The sequence below is a fragment of the Lacerta agilis genome, chromosome 5 (assembly GCF_009819535.1).
Source record: "Lacerta agilis isolate rLacAgi1 chromosome 5, rLacAgi1.pri, whole genome shotgun sequence".
NCBI lineage: Eukaryota > Metazoa > Chordata > Lepidosauria > Squamata > Lacertidae > Lacerta > Lacerta agilis.
Genome location: NC_046316.1, coordinates 42,455,025 through 42,470,974, shown reverse-complemented (window position 1 = coordinate 42,470,974; position 15,950 = coordinate 42,455,025). Strand labels below are relative to the sequence as shown.

The following is a 15,950-nucleotide window of genomic DNA, read 5'->3' as shown; positions in this document are numbered from 1 at the left end:
CTTGCTCTTGCTCTTTCTTGTTCTTCCTCTCTGTGCAGACTTTCCAAATTGCTAGTTGATTATGGGAAGAATTTGTTGCAAAGGAACACATGAAGCTGACTCGAGTATTTATGACTCCTTCAAAACACACGATATTTTAAATAGAGGCATTGTTAGGGTCATCCTAAATTGGGCAAAATCCTGCCTACTTCTGACATGATAATATTTTGATTATGTGCAGGTATGAGCAGAAGATACTTGGGAAAGTATCAATGAGGAAACATTTCTGATGATGAGGGACTATTAGATATAATGGCTGGGGGCACAGTCCCATACATGTCTACTATGACAAATAATGTATCACTTCCACGTAAGTGTATATGTGAGGACAGTTATATACAGAGGTATAGGAAGCCGCTTGGGCATCCGGAGCGGCAAACATGACATGCACCCGGGGGCGGGGTGTTGCTACATAGCACGCATGCATAGCATCGCTACATACGATGCATGCCTCATTATGTAGTGATGCTGTGCATGTGCGCTACATAGTGGGTTGCTGCTGCCAGTGCTCCAGTGCCATATGGATGGTGCCAGGATCCTCTGCTCACAGCTGCAGCCGCGAACGGAGGATCCTCTATATGCGGCTGCAGCCATGAGTAGAGGATCCCGGCACCGTCCATACGGTGCTGGAGTGGTGCCACCAGCAAACCACATGCCTTGTCACCCCCGGAGATGTGGCGCTGTGAGCGCACCACCCCCCACTCCCCTCTTGGTATGCCCCTAGTTGTATATATATAAGAGCTCCTTTGAGCACACCATTGGGGATTTTGTTTTTTCAAACGCAGTATTTTTTTGGGGGGGGGTTAATCCAGCTCACATTTAAAGTTGAACTTACTCAATTTGTCCTTATGTACTTAAATCCAGATGGTTGGGTTTTTGTGTTTTTCTGTAATATTGAATGTATTTTGTATTTGCCATATTGTTGATTTTTGTCATTTTTAAATTTACTGCCATGCTATGTTTCTTACATTTTTTGATGTTTTGAATGCTTGCTGTAAATTGTTTTGGGTACAGCTCATTGTGGAAAAGCGGCATATAAACTCAAGCTTGTAAACTCAATCAAGCAATATCCTAGGGCTAATTGTGCAAGGAAAATGCATATATTTGTGTAAGAGAAAGAAACATTAAAATGAGATGAATTTTCTTTTTAAAAAAGACTAATAATAATCGCAAAATGATATGGAAATGGGGAGACTGAACTTGAGATTGAAAAAGTGAAAAACTGAGAAAACCAAAATTGTTATATTTACCCATCTTTACCTATACCCAATAGAAATAGACTTGGGTTACAGAAAGTGCAATCAGGTAATACTTATGTTTCCTAATTACCGGTATGCAAGTTATATTAGTGAGGTAAGTCCAAGAAATGTATTTCTCTTTTTCTGCCAGAGAGTGGCCTGTTGGCTACATGCATGCAAATTTTAATCACAGACTTCTGTTTTTTTATGACATTTATAACTTATTCAGACAGATTAGTTCTATGCCCCCAGTCATATATAAATATAGACGCTAATTCCATACCAGTAGAAAACATGGATTCATGACTTTCAAAATGGGTGATATATTACTACAGAAATGTCATCTGGTCCATTTCAAACAGGGCATGTTTCCATTGCCATACTCCCAGTATATAATGTATACAGGTTCTGAATATTTTGATGCATTGTTCACAGCCACACTGCTTCATAGGCTATGCGCTGTACAGCTTTGATTAGCATTGATAGCTCTGCATTGGTTAGTGCAGAGTCCTTTTCTGACCTAGATAGACAGGTTAAGTGTTCAAATTTGTTAAAGAATTGAGGCGCTTTCCTGGCATTAATTTGAAGCTGTTAACATGCTGAGGAAATTTTCCAGTTACTGTTAACATCCACTGTTCAATAAATGTCAAACAAACAGAGGTATGTCCTTGCTATAAACATTTATAAACACACTCCGGAAGAAGACTTGAGAGACAGAGTAATGCTGAAAAGGTCATATTTATTCAAAATCTGCCAAACAATAACCAAATGATGTAACTATGGGCAGATGGGTTGGAATTAATGTACCGGTATATAAGGAAAGCATTTCTCCATTCCACAGGGGCATGCAAGCAACTGCATTCTGTGACTCTCTGGCCAGGAATTGGAATAAAACTATTCCTCCTTGCTATGCGAGCCTTGGCAATGACTACTCAACATGCATACCTGGGGCCCACTGTCCAGCATTCACCAAGATGCACAGGCCAGGCCTAAAGGGCAGCCCAAGGGACTCTTGAATTTGAAAGCTGAAGAGGAGGACACAAAATGTCCCTTCTCCCCATAATGCCTCAGAGTGCCTGTCAATGGAGTTTTTAAATTCCCTTCCCTGCCCACACTAAATTCCAAATGGACCAAATAAGTGCATACATTAGCAGTTAATCAAATAACCCTACAGGGTGGGTGAAAAGGGAGAGTTGCAAGGAGAAATCAGGGACTTACCCACAAAATTATATTTAGCTCCCACTAGCAAAAAACACAACCCCACCCACACTGTAGATGGAGGGAGGGTGGGCACTGCAAAAGAGAAGAAGGAAGTGGAGAGGATGGCACAGGCTTAAATAGCAGCCTGTTTATTTTCCCCCTATTGGGCACTCCTGCCTATATGATCCCCCAAATCCCATGTCTATGGGAAAGACCAATGTGTATCTTCTTCCGAGAAGGAGTGTGTGGCAAATTCATCCCATTAAACAACAAGGGGTGGCAATCTTTGACAAGCAAAGTTCACAACACAAATACAAAATGTTACTGTGCTGGTCCTGGGGGTGCCCTGCCCAGAGGACACCAGGTGGGAAGACCAGAAACTCACCTGGGGCCGAGCAGGGCGTGGTCAGCAGTCCCGGGCAACAGCAGTAGGTTCAGCGAGGTAACCAAGTCCAGGGGCAGGGCAGCAGCAGGGTCAGGTAACAGTCCATGGGTCTAGCCAGGTAGTCAGAGGTCAGAAACACGCCAGGGGTTCGTCTATGAAGCTGGGTCAAAGTCCAGTCCAAGGTCCAGGAGTCCAACAGGGGGTCAGTCTGGCAAGTAACAAGGCAGGAAGCAGGGTAACAAGTAACAAGGTATCAGTTGGGAACAGGCACGAGGACACAGGCAGGCACATAGCAGCAACCGTGTTGCTCAAGCAGCTTGGGGCTGGGGCTGGCCGGCCTTTATCTGCCCCGAGGCATAGGGCAGCCCCGATCATCCACTGATTTGCCTCTCCTTCTGGCCTGGAGGCGAGCATTCCTCCTGCAGGAACCTAGTTCCCTTCGCCTCTCTGCCCTGAGCCTCCGCAGCTCAGGAGAGGCTGGCGGGTTACCAGACCCAGAGGCAACCTCAGTTTCCCCTAACAGGGCTGAGAGTGGGGCACCTGCAGGCAGAGGGTCCTCCATCCCATCAGGAGCCAGAGCAGACTCAGCTGATGCCTGGAAGTGGGGAATCCTGTGTAGGCTGGGATCCCTCAGGTTCAGCGTCCGAGTCTGAATCCCAGGCCAACACAGATACGATATCATATTCATTTGCCTTTCTTTCTGGTAACAAGAGTTCAAATTCCACAACATAGCTTTATGACTATAAACGTAGTACCATATGAAAGCGGACAGAATTAAAATTTGTTCCAAAGTTATTTATTTATTAATTAAATTTCTATATTGCCCTTCATCCATGGTTCACATGGAGGTTTACAATATAAACCCACAAAAATACATAACATAGTAACAAACAGCACAATACCTCTACACACACACACAGTTTTAAAGGCTATAGATTATTTAATTAGCCAAAGGACTGGGAAAAGAAGAATGTTTTTGCCTGGCGTCTACAGATAGGTAATGAAGGTGCCAGGCAAGCCCCCCCCCCACAGGGAGAGAATTCAACAAATGGGGAGCCATCACAGAAAAAGCCTGTTCTCATGTTGCCACTCTCCAGACCTCTTGTGGAGGAGGCACATGAAGAAGGGTCTTAGGTGATGATCACAGACAAAATTAAATGGATCTGGATAAATGTAATGGTAGGTACTGAAATAGTAGGTCCAATTGCATTGTGCTGTACAAGAACTTCCATGACAACCTATCAAAGGCCTTTTTCATGTCTCATGCCAAGGTCAATGAAGGACCACAGCAACGTTTAATGACAACAATACCTTCTGCCAATATGTGCATTGCATTTGAATTGGCGTAAGTGATTATTATCTTTCCATTAAAAGAATTGAACAATACTCTGTGTCTCGGGATCAGGAAATGGGTTTTAAAAAATTAGAATAACAAAGTGTAGCATTACTATAAGCAATGCCTTGACAGCATAAATACCATTAGACAGTAGCCCTCTGTCCAACTATAATGAGATAAAGTAAAACTATCAAATTGCACGTCACGCCCTTTCAGATTTCATTCCTATATATTCTGGTGCATGCTTAATCAAATTAGAAGGTGATCTTGTAAAAATGAGTTCCTTCCTGATCTTTTCTTGGCTGTTCCTGTTTCACGAAATATGTTTAAGTGCATCAGGTAATATGGCTTAAATTCTAAACAATCTTGCTCTTGCTCTTTCTTGTTCCCCTCCTCTATGCTGACCTTACAAATTGCTAGTTATTGATGGGAAGAATTTGTTGCAAAGGAACACATGAAGCTGACTTGAGTAGTAAAGACTCCATCAAAACATACAAGCTATTCTGAATATAGGTGTTGTTAGTTTCATCCTAAATTTGGCAAAATCTTACCTGCTTTGAAAATTCTAATATATTGATGGTGTGCAGGTATGAGAAGAAGATACTGGGGAAAGTCAATGAGGAAAGGCGGAAAAGAAGTAGAATGTTAAAATAAGTACGTACAGGATATTTCTCAAGATGAGGGACTATCATATATCATGGCTGGGGACACAGTCCCATACAGATTTAATATGGCAAATGATGTCTTAGTTGCAGATAAGAGTAGGAATCATACAGAAGCAAGCCTCCAACTGAATAATCAGACCTTCAATTGCAATTTTGTTGCCTTCTCTATGTGTACACACAATTGAGAATAATGAATACCCAGTAAAAAGTGCTCTAGTGAGCACAGGTTTTAGCTGGAGGACTTCGTGAGGCCAAGGCTTTTTTGCCTATTGTGATATAGCAGGTAATCTTGGATATCATACATTTCTTTTCCTACAGCCAAATATCTTTGCTTTCTGTTGGACTAGAATCTCTTGGGATTAAAGTATAGGGGCCTAATGCAGCCAAAGTCTGCCAGAGAGCCAGTGTGGTGTAGTGGTTAAGAATGGTAGACTCGTAATATGGTGAACTGGGTTCGTGTCTCCGCTCCTCCACATGCAGCTGCTGGGTGACCTTGGGCTAGTCACACTACTTTGAAGTCTCTCAGCCCCATTCACCTCACAGAGTGTTTGTTGTGGGGAAGGAAGGGAAAGGAGAATGTTAGCCGCTTCGAGACTCCTTCGGGTAGTGATAAAGCGGGATATCAGATCCAAACTCCTCCTCCTCCTCTTCTTCTTCTTCTGGAACAAAATTTCCATGCAGTAGTACTAAGTGTTCATTGTGTTGACAAGTTCTTCCAATGCAGTGTTTCATGGTCATGTTTATATGATATTTATTTTTTGCATATTCCAAAGAACATTCCCTGCGATTAGTTAATGGAAGAAACAGGTGTGAAGGTCGCCTTGAAGTATATCATGATAGAAGCTGGGGGACTGTCTGTGATGATATTTGGAGCCTGAATCATGCACACGTTGTCTGCAGAGAGCTTGGATGTGGACCAGCTCTGTCAGCACCAGGAAGTGCCCATTTTGGTCACGGCTCAGGCAACATCCTCCTGGACGATGTACAGTGCACAGGAAGCGAATCTTCTCTGCTTCAGTGTACTCACAGAGGTTGGGGAGCACATAACTGTGGTCATCATGAAGATGCCAGTGTCATTTGCTCAGGTATTACTTAAGAACTATAGCCAACCTTATTAAAGGAATTCAGTTTTGAAATCTGTCTAGATTTCTCTGGGGTTCCAATGGCACACTGCTGGCAGCACTTTAAGTGTTTTTTAAAAGAGTGCATATGCTCTGTGCATTGCTCTCACTGCCCACAAAGTTTCAGTGGGAACCAAGGCTTCTTGCACTCCAGTTCCGGGAATCAAAAAGCCTCTGCTGAGTTGGTCAGTAGAAGGAATGGGTAAAAGAGAATAGTAGGTGTAGGATATTACCTCAACTTTCCTGGCCTTCCTGAAAAATTCATGGAAAAAGAAGGAAGTATTTAAAGCAGAGGTGGCTAAAATATAGCCTTCTAGGTGTTGTTAAACTACAGTTCCCATCATCCCTGGCTACTGACCACACTGGCATGGGCTCATTGGGTTGGAGTCCAACAGTGTCAAGAGCCACCAGTTTGTCATCTCTAATTCAAAGCAACTATCTCCAGTGCCATCTAATAGAACAATGTACAATATGCACAAAAGATTCATTGATTCTTTATTTACTTTCACTGTGCAATTGGGTTAATCTTATTGGTGGGAAAAGGAAATAATCAACCTATTTTTGACTTGTTTGACAATAAGAAATACCATTTTAAATATTTTAATATTTCCAATTTAGCTGCCTTGAGATTGGTTAATGGAGGCAACAGATGTGAAGGTCGCCTTGAAATATATCACGATAGAACCTGGGGGACTGTCTGTGATGATATTTGGAGCATGAATGATGCACACGTTGTCTGCAGAGAGCTTGGATGTGGACCAGCTCTGTCCGCACCAGGAAATGCTCGCTTTGGTCAAGGCTCAGGCAACATCCTCCTGGACGATGTACGGTGCACAGGAAGCGAATCTTCCCTATCTCAGTGTTCTCACGCAGGTTGGGGAACACATAACTGTGGTCATCATGAAGATGCCAGTGTCATTTGCTCAGGTATTCCTAGGCTGGGTTAATCTAGCTCACTAATACAATCAAGGGAATAGGGTGGGTCCTGAGAATACAATTCTCAGTCAGGGATCCCTCCATAGGGTTTTGTGCATTCCAGACACCTTGCAACGTGATGTCAGTTGAGGGGGTGCCTGCTTTGACCTCTGCTTGTCTTCAGAGTGCCATTTTCACTGTGGGAAAGCCATGGCTGAGAGGCATAGCACATGTTTGCATGCAAAGGTCCCAAGCACAGCATCTCCAGGTGGTGCTGGGAGAGATTACATCTGAAGAACTGGGGAGCTGCTGCATAAAGTGACATTTAGTAGCATACTTGGTCTTTTCACAAGGCTGTTTACTGTGGACTTGGTACTGCTCATGCTTTCGAGTATTGCACAGCATCCGCATGGCATAGTCTTCATCAAAATGCAGCCAGTCCCATATTATCTTCTCATTTAATCTGGGTTGACTGGATCTTGGAGTGTTAAATGTAGAAATAGAAAAGTGTATTAAATTGGGGGGGGGGGATATGGAACAACATTTTGATGAGGAAATTGGAACTGATATAGTTACCTCCCCAGTTTGGGGGCATGTTAGTGACTAGAAATGCATTGAATCCTTCAGGATGGAAAGGGGTTGGATCCTCCCTAACATGGGGAAATGTGGTATGAATGAGAACTTTTTGCATCTTCCTCTGAAACCCTTTGCTACATATTGATAGGACAAGATGCTTGGCAGTGAGGAGGAGGGATCTGATTGTCCTCTTCAAGGCTGGACAGCTCTTTCCTCCCTTGGAGAGGAAGATCCATTGCTTCCTATGGCCCCAGAGACACCATCCCAGGGACTATAGATACGGTTGAATGACATATTGTTTTTATATTCACTTTGTTTACCCCCCCCTCATTTTCAACAATTCACCATTCATTTAAATGCTATATACTTGTGAGATCATTTGGTATTAAAGCAAAATTCACTTCCAGTGCTACCCTCCCCCAAAATGGGTTTAATTGTAATGCTGCTCTGAATCCTTTTTGTTTGTTTCTTTTCAAAGAATTAACCACAGAATCCCCGCAAACTACCGGTAAGGAAAATCTGCTACTTATTTAAAAATCTGCTACATAATACATACTATGTATTAGATGATTTAGTATTAAAACAAAATTCACTGCTACAAAAGCTGGGATTGTCAGTAATGTTGATCTCAATTTTTGTTTTTCCTATATTCTTATCTTTTTAAAGTATTAACCACAGAATCCCCGCAAACTACTGGTAAGGAAAATCTGCTACTTATTTGATGCCAAAAGATTTTACTTTTGTCATGTGTTTGTTTCTGCAGAAGAACCTTGGAGTTAAATCAAAGTTTTGAAAGTTTCTTTAAGAATGGAACCAACTTAAGTTTAAGTTCAGCATGATCCAAAAGCAACTTGTTCCGGTTCACATTGCTTCCTTTACAAAACATACATGTTTGGTCCAGTGCAGTTCAGAGTTGAATTGAAGGTCATGGAAAGTATGCTTGGCAAGTTCAAGCAGAGAACCTTTTTGTTTTGACAGGAATAATGTAACATTAGTGTTTCTTTTTTTGGAGGGGATTATATTTTGCACAATTGCAAGAGATCCCCTAACATACAATCCCCTAACATACAAAGCATTTGTCTTTTCATGGCAATATAGAAATGGGGTGATATGTTAAGTTTTATTAGTTATTAATACTAAAGGCCTATTTGTGGGGAAAGGAACCCTTCAGGAGTGTTTTAAGCCTGCCAAAACAAACAAACAAACAAACAAACACAAATAAATAAATCTTTAAATGTGCTGATCATTGTTCATCTTTCTTCAGGACCAACAACACCTGCACAAACTTCTGGTGAGTGCCTGCCTTCTACTTTTTCACATGCCAAGTGTGACCTTTTTTTTGCAAGCAAGACTGTCTGCTACATGGTGGAGTGTCTAAGCTTCAGTGAGAAATGTTTTTAAGGTTGCTGATTTATTTATTTTTTGACGCAAAAAATTAAAAATGAAAACGACTTTGAAAAGTTGCATGGAAATTCACATGTGTGGAACTGGAAGCAATGGGCATGTTTTATTGGGAAGCATAACCACCTGGTCTAGAATAAAAACACTGTTCTTTCTTTCCCTTGTTCTCTGATCAAGAAAACATCACTTTTTAAGAAATGCTATATTTCTAGCCTGATAAAATAGCATTAAAAACAAACAAACATGTTGAATTGGGTGGGCCCATGAAATATATCCTGTGTTATAGAGGACCCTTTGCTGGAGATTGGGTAAACTGGATTCACTGGGCTTATGGGTCTAGTCCTTATTCCTCTACTGATGGCAACTCATTGCTTGTGGTGCATGGATCATTTGGCTGAAATGACTGTTTCGCAAGCCAAGCAAACCTGATATTTCTGGTGGTTGAAGGAAAAAGAAGGACCACAAGAACTCAGTCCTTATAAGCACCAGGGTCAAGGTGAAGATAGAGAATTGTTACCAGGATTGCATTTCTTTGTGGGGGGAGGGGAGGGAACTGAGATAATCAGTGTTTAATTGTATGTTTACTAGGAATCCATGGATGTGGCAATACTTTCTCAAATCCATCTCAGTCATTTTATGGCCCATATTACATTGGTGATGGAAGCATCATAGAGTGTCTCTGGACAATCCATTCCTATGATTTTAGCCCTATAGTGCTAACTCTTGATTATTTGTCGTAAGTACTCACTTTATTTGATACTGCAAACTTTGGGATGGGACGGGACCCAGGAGCTGAAAATAAGATGGTTTTGTGCTCTTTTATCTTCACAGTTTGGACTGTACTCATGAATATGTTCATGTCTACGATGGAAAGGTTTATCAATCAGCACTACTTGGGAATATATGCAGTGGCTGGAGTTGGGTATTCACTTCTTATACGGGCACTATGACAGTTCTGCTCCACAGAGAGTCCTATCGTGCAGGCTCTGGCTTTTTTGCCTATTACAATACAGCAGGTAATCTTGGAACTCACACATTTCTTTTCCCTACAGCCAAAGATCTTTGCTTTTTGTTGGACTAGAATCTCAACACTTTTGGCATCGGAGATTTAGTTTTGGGATTAAAATATAGGGGCCTAATGCAGCCAAAGTCCTCCTCATGGAACAAATTTTCGGAAGAGTTAGATCATTCACTCAACTCTCATGGGCCAGTGTGGGTTGGGAAATGAGCTATTTATATAAATAAAATAAAATAAAATAAAATATAGGTGTGTACTGCCCATAAGATTTACCTTATATATGCATCTGTATCACTATTATCAAGTCAGTCTGTTTTAGACCCATTTTGTGTCTTTCCCACAAGATTTGATATTTTGGCCCAAATCATATCTGTTAAATCAGAGTTTCTGTTTTCCCCACATTGGCTATCCTTTTTTCCCCCTTCTTGGTGTTTGTAGGCTAATGAGCCCCTCAAGAATGTTGTAAGCCTGCCAAATTGCAGGCAGATCCCTCCATAGGGGTTTGTGCATTACAGCCACCTTGTAACATGAAGTCAGTTGAGGGGGGTGCCTGCTTTGACCTCTGCTTGTCTTCAGAGTGCTGTGTTCACTGTGGGAAGGCCATGTATGAGTGGCACAACACATGTTTGCATCATAGCTGTCAACCGTCCCTGCTGTTCCCCTGCTGTTTCCCAATGCTATAATAAGGGAATTTCCTGCAAAAAAAGGAAAGGTTGACATGCAATGGTCCCAAGCACAGCATCTCCAGGTGGTGCTGGGAGAGATTACATCTGAAGAACTGGGGAGCTGCTGCAGAAAGTGACATTTAGTAGCATACCTGGTCTTTTCACAAGGCTGTTTACTGTGGACTTGGTACTGCTCATGCATTTGAGTTTTGCACAGCATCTGCATGGCATAGTCATACACCAGCATAATAGTAGCAATTCAGACCAAGAAGTTTATTCACTCTTGTAATTGTAGTTGGAATGTTTATGAAGGCACTCACATTCAGAAGAAATAAAGCAATTCTGTTTCACTAAAAGAAAAAAGAAAAAATGCAGCCAGTACAAGTTATCTTCTCATTTAATCTGGGTTGACTGGATCTTGGAGTGTTTAAATGTTAGAAATAGGAAAAGTATATTAAATTGGTGGTGGTGGGGAATATGGAATATGGAATGACATTTTGATGAGGAAATTGGAACTGATATAGTTACCTCCCCAGTTTGGGGACATGTTAGTGACTGGAAATGCATTGAATCCTTCAGGATGGAAAGGGGTTGGATCCTCCCTAACATGGGTAAATGTGGTATGAATGAGAACGTTTTGCATCTTCCTCTGAAACCCTTTGCTACATATTGATAGGACAAGATACTTGGCAGTGAGGAGGAGGGACCTGATTGTCCTCTTCAAGGCTGGACAGCTCTTTCCCCCCTTGGAGAGGAAGATCCATTGCTTCCTATGGCCCCAGGGACACCACCCCAGGGACTATAGATACAGTTGAATAACTTATTGTTTTTATATTCACTTTGTTTATTCCCCCCCTCCATTTTCAACAATTCACCATTCATTTACAAGTAAATGCTATATACTTGTGAGATCATTTGGTATTAAAGCAAAATTCACTGCCAGTGCTACCCTCCCCCCAAATGGGTTTAATTGTGATGCTGCTCTGAATCCTTGTTGTTTGTTTCTTTTCAAAGAATTAACCACAGAATCCCCGCAGACTACCGGTAAGGAAAATCTGCTACTTATTTAAAAATCTGCTACATAATACATACTATGTATTAGATGATTTAGTATTAAAACAAAATTCACTGCTACAAAAACTGGGATTTTCAGTAATGTTGCTCTCAGTTCTTGTTTTTCCTATATTCCTATCTTTTTAAAGTATTAACCACAGTATTCCCACAAACTATCGGTAAGGAAAATCTGCTACTTATTTAATGGCAATAGATCTCACTTTTGTCCTGTGTTTGATTCTGCAGAATTTCCTACAAGTGAATCAGCAGTTTCACCCAGAGGTAAGTTCAGTGTTTGCCATAAGATAGGCCTATGAAAACTGGGGAGAATGAGCAAGAACCTTGTAGTCAAATCAAAGGCTTGAAAGTTTCTTTAAGAAATGAACCAGCTTAAGTTTAAGTTCAACATGATCCAAAATTAACTCATTCTGGTTTGCATTGCTTCTTTTACAAAACACACATATTCAGTCCAGTGCAGTTCAGAGCTCAATTCAAGGTCATGGAAAGTATGCTTGGCAAGTTCAAGCAGATAACTTTTTGTTTTGACAGGAATAATGTAAAATTAGCATTTCTATTTTGGAGGGGAGTATATTTCACACAATTGCAAGAAATCCCCTAACATACAACACATTTGTTTTTTCAAGGCAATATAGAACTTGGGAGATATATTAAGTTTCATTAGTTATTAATGCAAAAGGCCTCCACGGCAACTACTCTCTTGATGAGCTGCGCAAAGTCAACATGTTGAAATTCTGATGCCAGCAGGGTCTGTCACTTAAGCTGGGGATGGTGAGGACATGGGTTTACAAGAATTGCTTCCCTAAGGATGGTTTTGCATTGTTCCAAGATCCCCCCATGAGACTGGCTGGTGGGAACAACATGTGTGAAGGACGTGTGGAGATCTCATTGCAGGAAGATGAATAAATGGTGAAATGGTATAAAATCTATTTGGTAAATTCTGGGGCCACACTTCTGCTTCCTATTGGCATTATATATATATGGAAATAAAGGTAAAGGGACCCCTGACCGTTAGGTCCAGTCGCAGATGACTCTGGGGTTGTGGCACTCATCTTGCTTTACTGGCTGAGGGAGCTGGCGTACAGCTTCTGGGTCATGTGGCCAGCAGGACCAGTGCTAGGGCTTCTGGCGCCCTAGGCGACACCAATCTTCTGGTGCCCCCCGCCCCCCGCCAAAGCCTGCTTTGGCGGGAGGTAGGGGGTGGAGAGGCAAGCAGCGGTTTCTCCGCTATAGCGGAGAAGCCATTGCTTGCTCGTCCAGCCCCCCGCCCCCCGCCAAAGCCTGCTTTAGCGGGAGGTGCGGGTGCAGGCAGGCCAGCAACGTGGCGTGGCACCCCCTCCATTTCAGCGCCCTAGGCGGCCACCTAGACCGCCTAAATGGACGCGCCGTCCCTGGTGGCCAGCATGACTAAGCCGCTTCTGGAGAACCAGAGCAGTGCACAGAAATGCCGTTTACCTTCCCGCCGGAGTGGTACCTATTTATCTACTTGCACTTTGTGCTTTCGAACTGCTAGGTTGGCAGGAGCAGGGACCGAGCAACAGAAGCTCGCCCCGTCACAGGGATTCAAACCACTGACCTTCTGATCAGCAAACCCTAGGCCCCGTGGTTTAACCCACTGCGCCACCCGCATCCCTGTGGGTGGAAATAGGCAGGATTAATTGCAGTGCTTTTATTCTTACAGAGAACCAGCACTGCGTGTGATTCTTCTGGGAATCTGTTCTGTTGGATTGTAACAAAATAGATGCAGAATATCAACCAGCAGGTGTCATTATTTTATTACATCAAGGGTCTTTTTCTTAATATTTATGTTGCCTGAATGTTTTTATTATTTTTTCATCCACAGCTTCCACAAGACCTAATACAACAGGTACATTTTATTTCTTCTTTGCCAAAATCCTTCAACATTTAAGGAAACGTTTTTGAAGATGTAGACAGTTCCAGCTCATGGCTTCCATTTTTATCTTTGGACATGAACAAAGCCCAGTGCTAAACAGGCTCATTGGACCATGTATGATGGTAATATTAACCTGCTCATAATTGGTTTGGCCAAAGTGATGGTACAGAAGTCAACCTCATGCCTACACTTTTAGATGGTGCAGAATTTAAATGCCAAAAGATCTCACTTTTGTCCTGTGTTTGTTTCTGCAGAAGAAGTTCCTACAAGTGAACCAGCAGTTTCACCCAGAGGTAAGTTCTGTGTTCACCATAAGATAGGCCTGTGAAAATTGGGGAGAATGAGCAAGAACCCTGGAGTCAAACTGAAGGCTTAAATGTTCCTTTTTAAAAGTAACAAACTTAAGTGCAGTGCAGTTCACAATTCTATTCAAGGTCATGCAAATTATGCATGGCAGTTATAGGCAGAGAGCCCTTTTGTTTTTAAAGAAATAATGTAGCATTCATGGGGGGGGGAGTTTATTTTGCATGATTGCAAAAAAAAAATCCCTAACATACAACAGATTTATTATTTACAGGCAATATAGAACTGCAGAGATCTGTTAAGTTTCAATGGTTATTAATTTCATAGACCTCTATAGCTACTACTCTTTTGATGAACTGTCTAAAGCAGTGATTCCCAGCCTTTTTCTGGCCATGCCCCTCCTATGAAATCCTGAAGCACCCAGCCCCTGTGACATATGATTCTTATTATTCAAAAAATGAACTCCTATTCACATGGAGAAAGCCTAAAAGGCCATTAACTTGGTCAAAACCAGTGTAGTAAAAAACCCAAATCAAATCCAAACTCTTTTCTTCTTCCTCTTCTTCTCAAATTGCTCCCCTTAAAAATCAAATTGCCCCCCTGTGGGCCATGTGCACCACCTTGGGAACCACAGATCTAAAGACAGCATGTTGAAATCCTGATGCCAGTAGAGTCTGATTCTTAGGTTAGGGATGGTGAGGACCTGGGTTTACAAGAATTGCTTCTCTAAGGATGGTTTTGCATTGTTCCAAGATTCCCCCATGAGACTGGCAGGTGGAAACAACATGTGTGAAGGACGTGTGGAACTCAACTACAGAGGAAGCTGGGGGACAGTCTGTGATGATGGCTGGGACTTAAATGATGCGCAGGTTGTCTGCAGAAAGCTTGGATGTGGATTGGCTTTGTCAGCACCAGGAAATGCCCGTTTTGGCCAAGGCTCTGGACAGATTCTCCTGGATGATGTCAACTGCAGAGGGAATGAACCTTCTCTGGAGCTGTGCTCCCATCAGGGATGGCAAAGTCACAATTGTGGTCATAATGAAGATGCTGGTGTCATATGCTCAGGTAACTTTCTGATCCTTTGTATTTAGTCTTCTAATATATTTCTAACAGTGGAGATCTCATTGCAGGAAGATTAATAAATGGTATATGGTAATGGTGAAATGGTATAAAGTCTATTTGGTAAATTCCGTGGCCACACTTCTGCTTCCTATTGGCATTATTACACACATATATATATTTATTTAAAAGCCTTAAAGGGGCATCTGTGAAATATTCTCCACTCCTCCCAAGATGGAGGTGCATTGTGTAGAAAGAGGCAAATAACTTTTTGAGGTGATATCCCGTCTGTTTCAACAGGAAAGCAAGGCATGAGTGTCAGTTGCTCTGGTCAAGGAAAGATCCTATGTTGATATGTGGATGGAAATAGGCAGGATTAATTGCAGTGCCTTTATTCTTCCAGAGAACCAGCATTGCATGTGATTCTTCTAGGAATCTAAAATTCTTTCTAGTAGCACCTTAGAGACCAACTGAGTTTGTTCCTGGTATGAGCTTTCGTGTGCATGCACACTTCTTCAGATAAGTATCTGAAGAAGTGTGCATGCACACGAAAGCTCATACCAGGAACAAACTCAGTTGGTCTCTAAGGTGCTACTAGAAAGAATTTTCGATTTTGTTTTGACTATGGCAGACCAACACGGCTACCCACCTGTAACTGAATTCTAGGAATCTGTTCTGCTAGATTGTAACAAAATAGATGCAGAATATCAACCAGCAGATGTCACTATTTTATGTACATCAAGGGTCTTTTTCTTAATATTTATGCTGGCTGAATATTTTATTATTTGTTTATCCACAGCTTCCAGTGGACCTCTTACAACAGGTACATTTTATTTCTTATTTGTCTGATTCTCTCAGCATTTGAGGGCAATTTTTTTGGACGCTGATCCTTCCTAATTGTGGCTTCCATTTTTGTCTTTGTTCATAAACAAAGCCTAATGTTAAACTGACCATGTATCATGAAAATATTGCGCTGCTTAGAATTGGTGGGGCAAAGGTGATGGCACAGAAGTCAACCTCATGCCTACACTTTTAGATTTTGCAGAATTTAAATGCCTATAGAT

At 41.9% G+C, this 15,950-nt stretch overlaps 1 protein-coding gene across 1 annotated transcript in view; it reads left to right on the top strand.

Annotated features, from left to right (window-relative positions):
• DMBT1 (deleted in malignant brain tumors 1) overlaps nt 1-15,950 on the top strand; it is a 145,423-nt gene that overhangs the window by 84,215 nt on the left and 45,258 nt on the right. Inside the window, 3 exon segments of the mRNA XM_033148072.1 lie at nt 5,637-5,948; nt 6,603-6,926; nt 14,581-14,910. Of these exon segments, the coding sequence (XP_033003963.1) occupies nt 5,637-5,948; nt 6,603-6,926; nt 14,581-14,910 (966 nt within the window).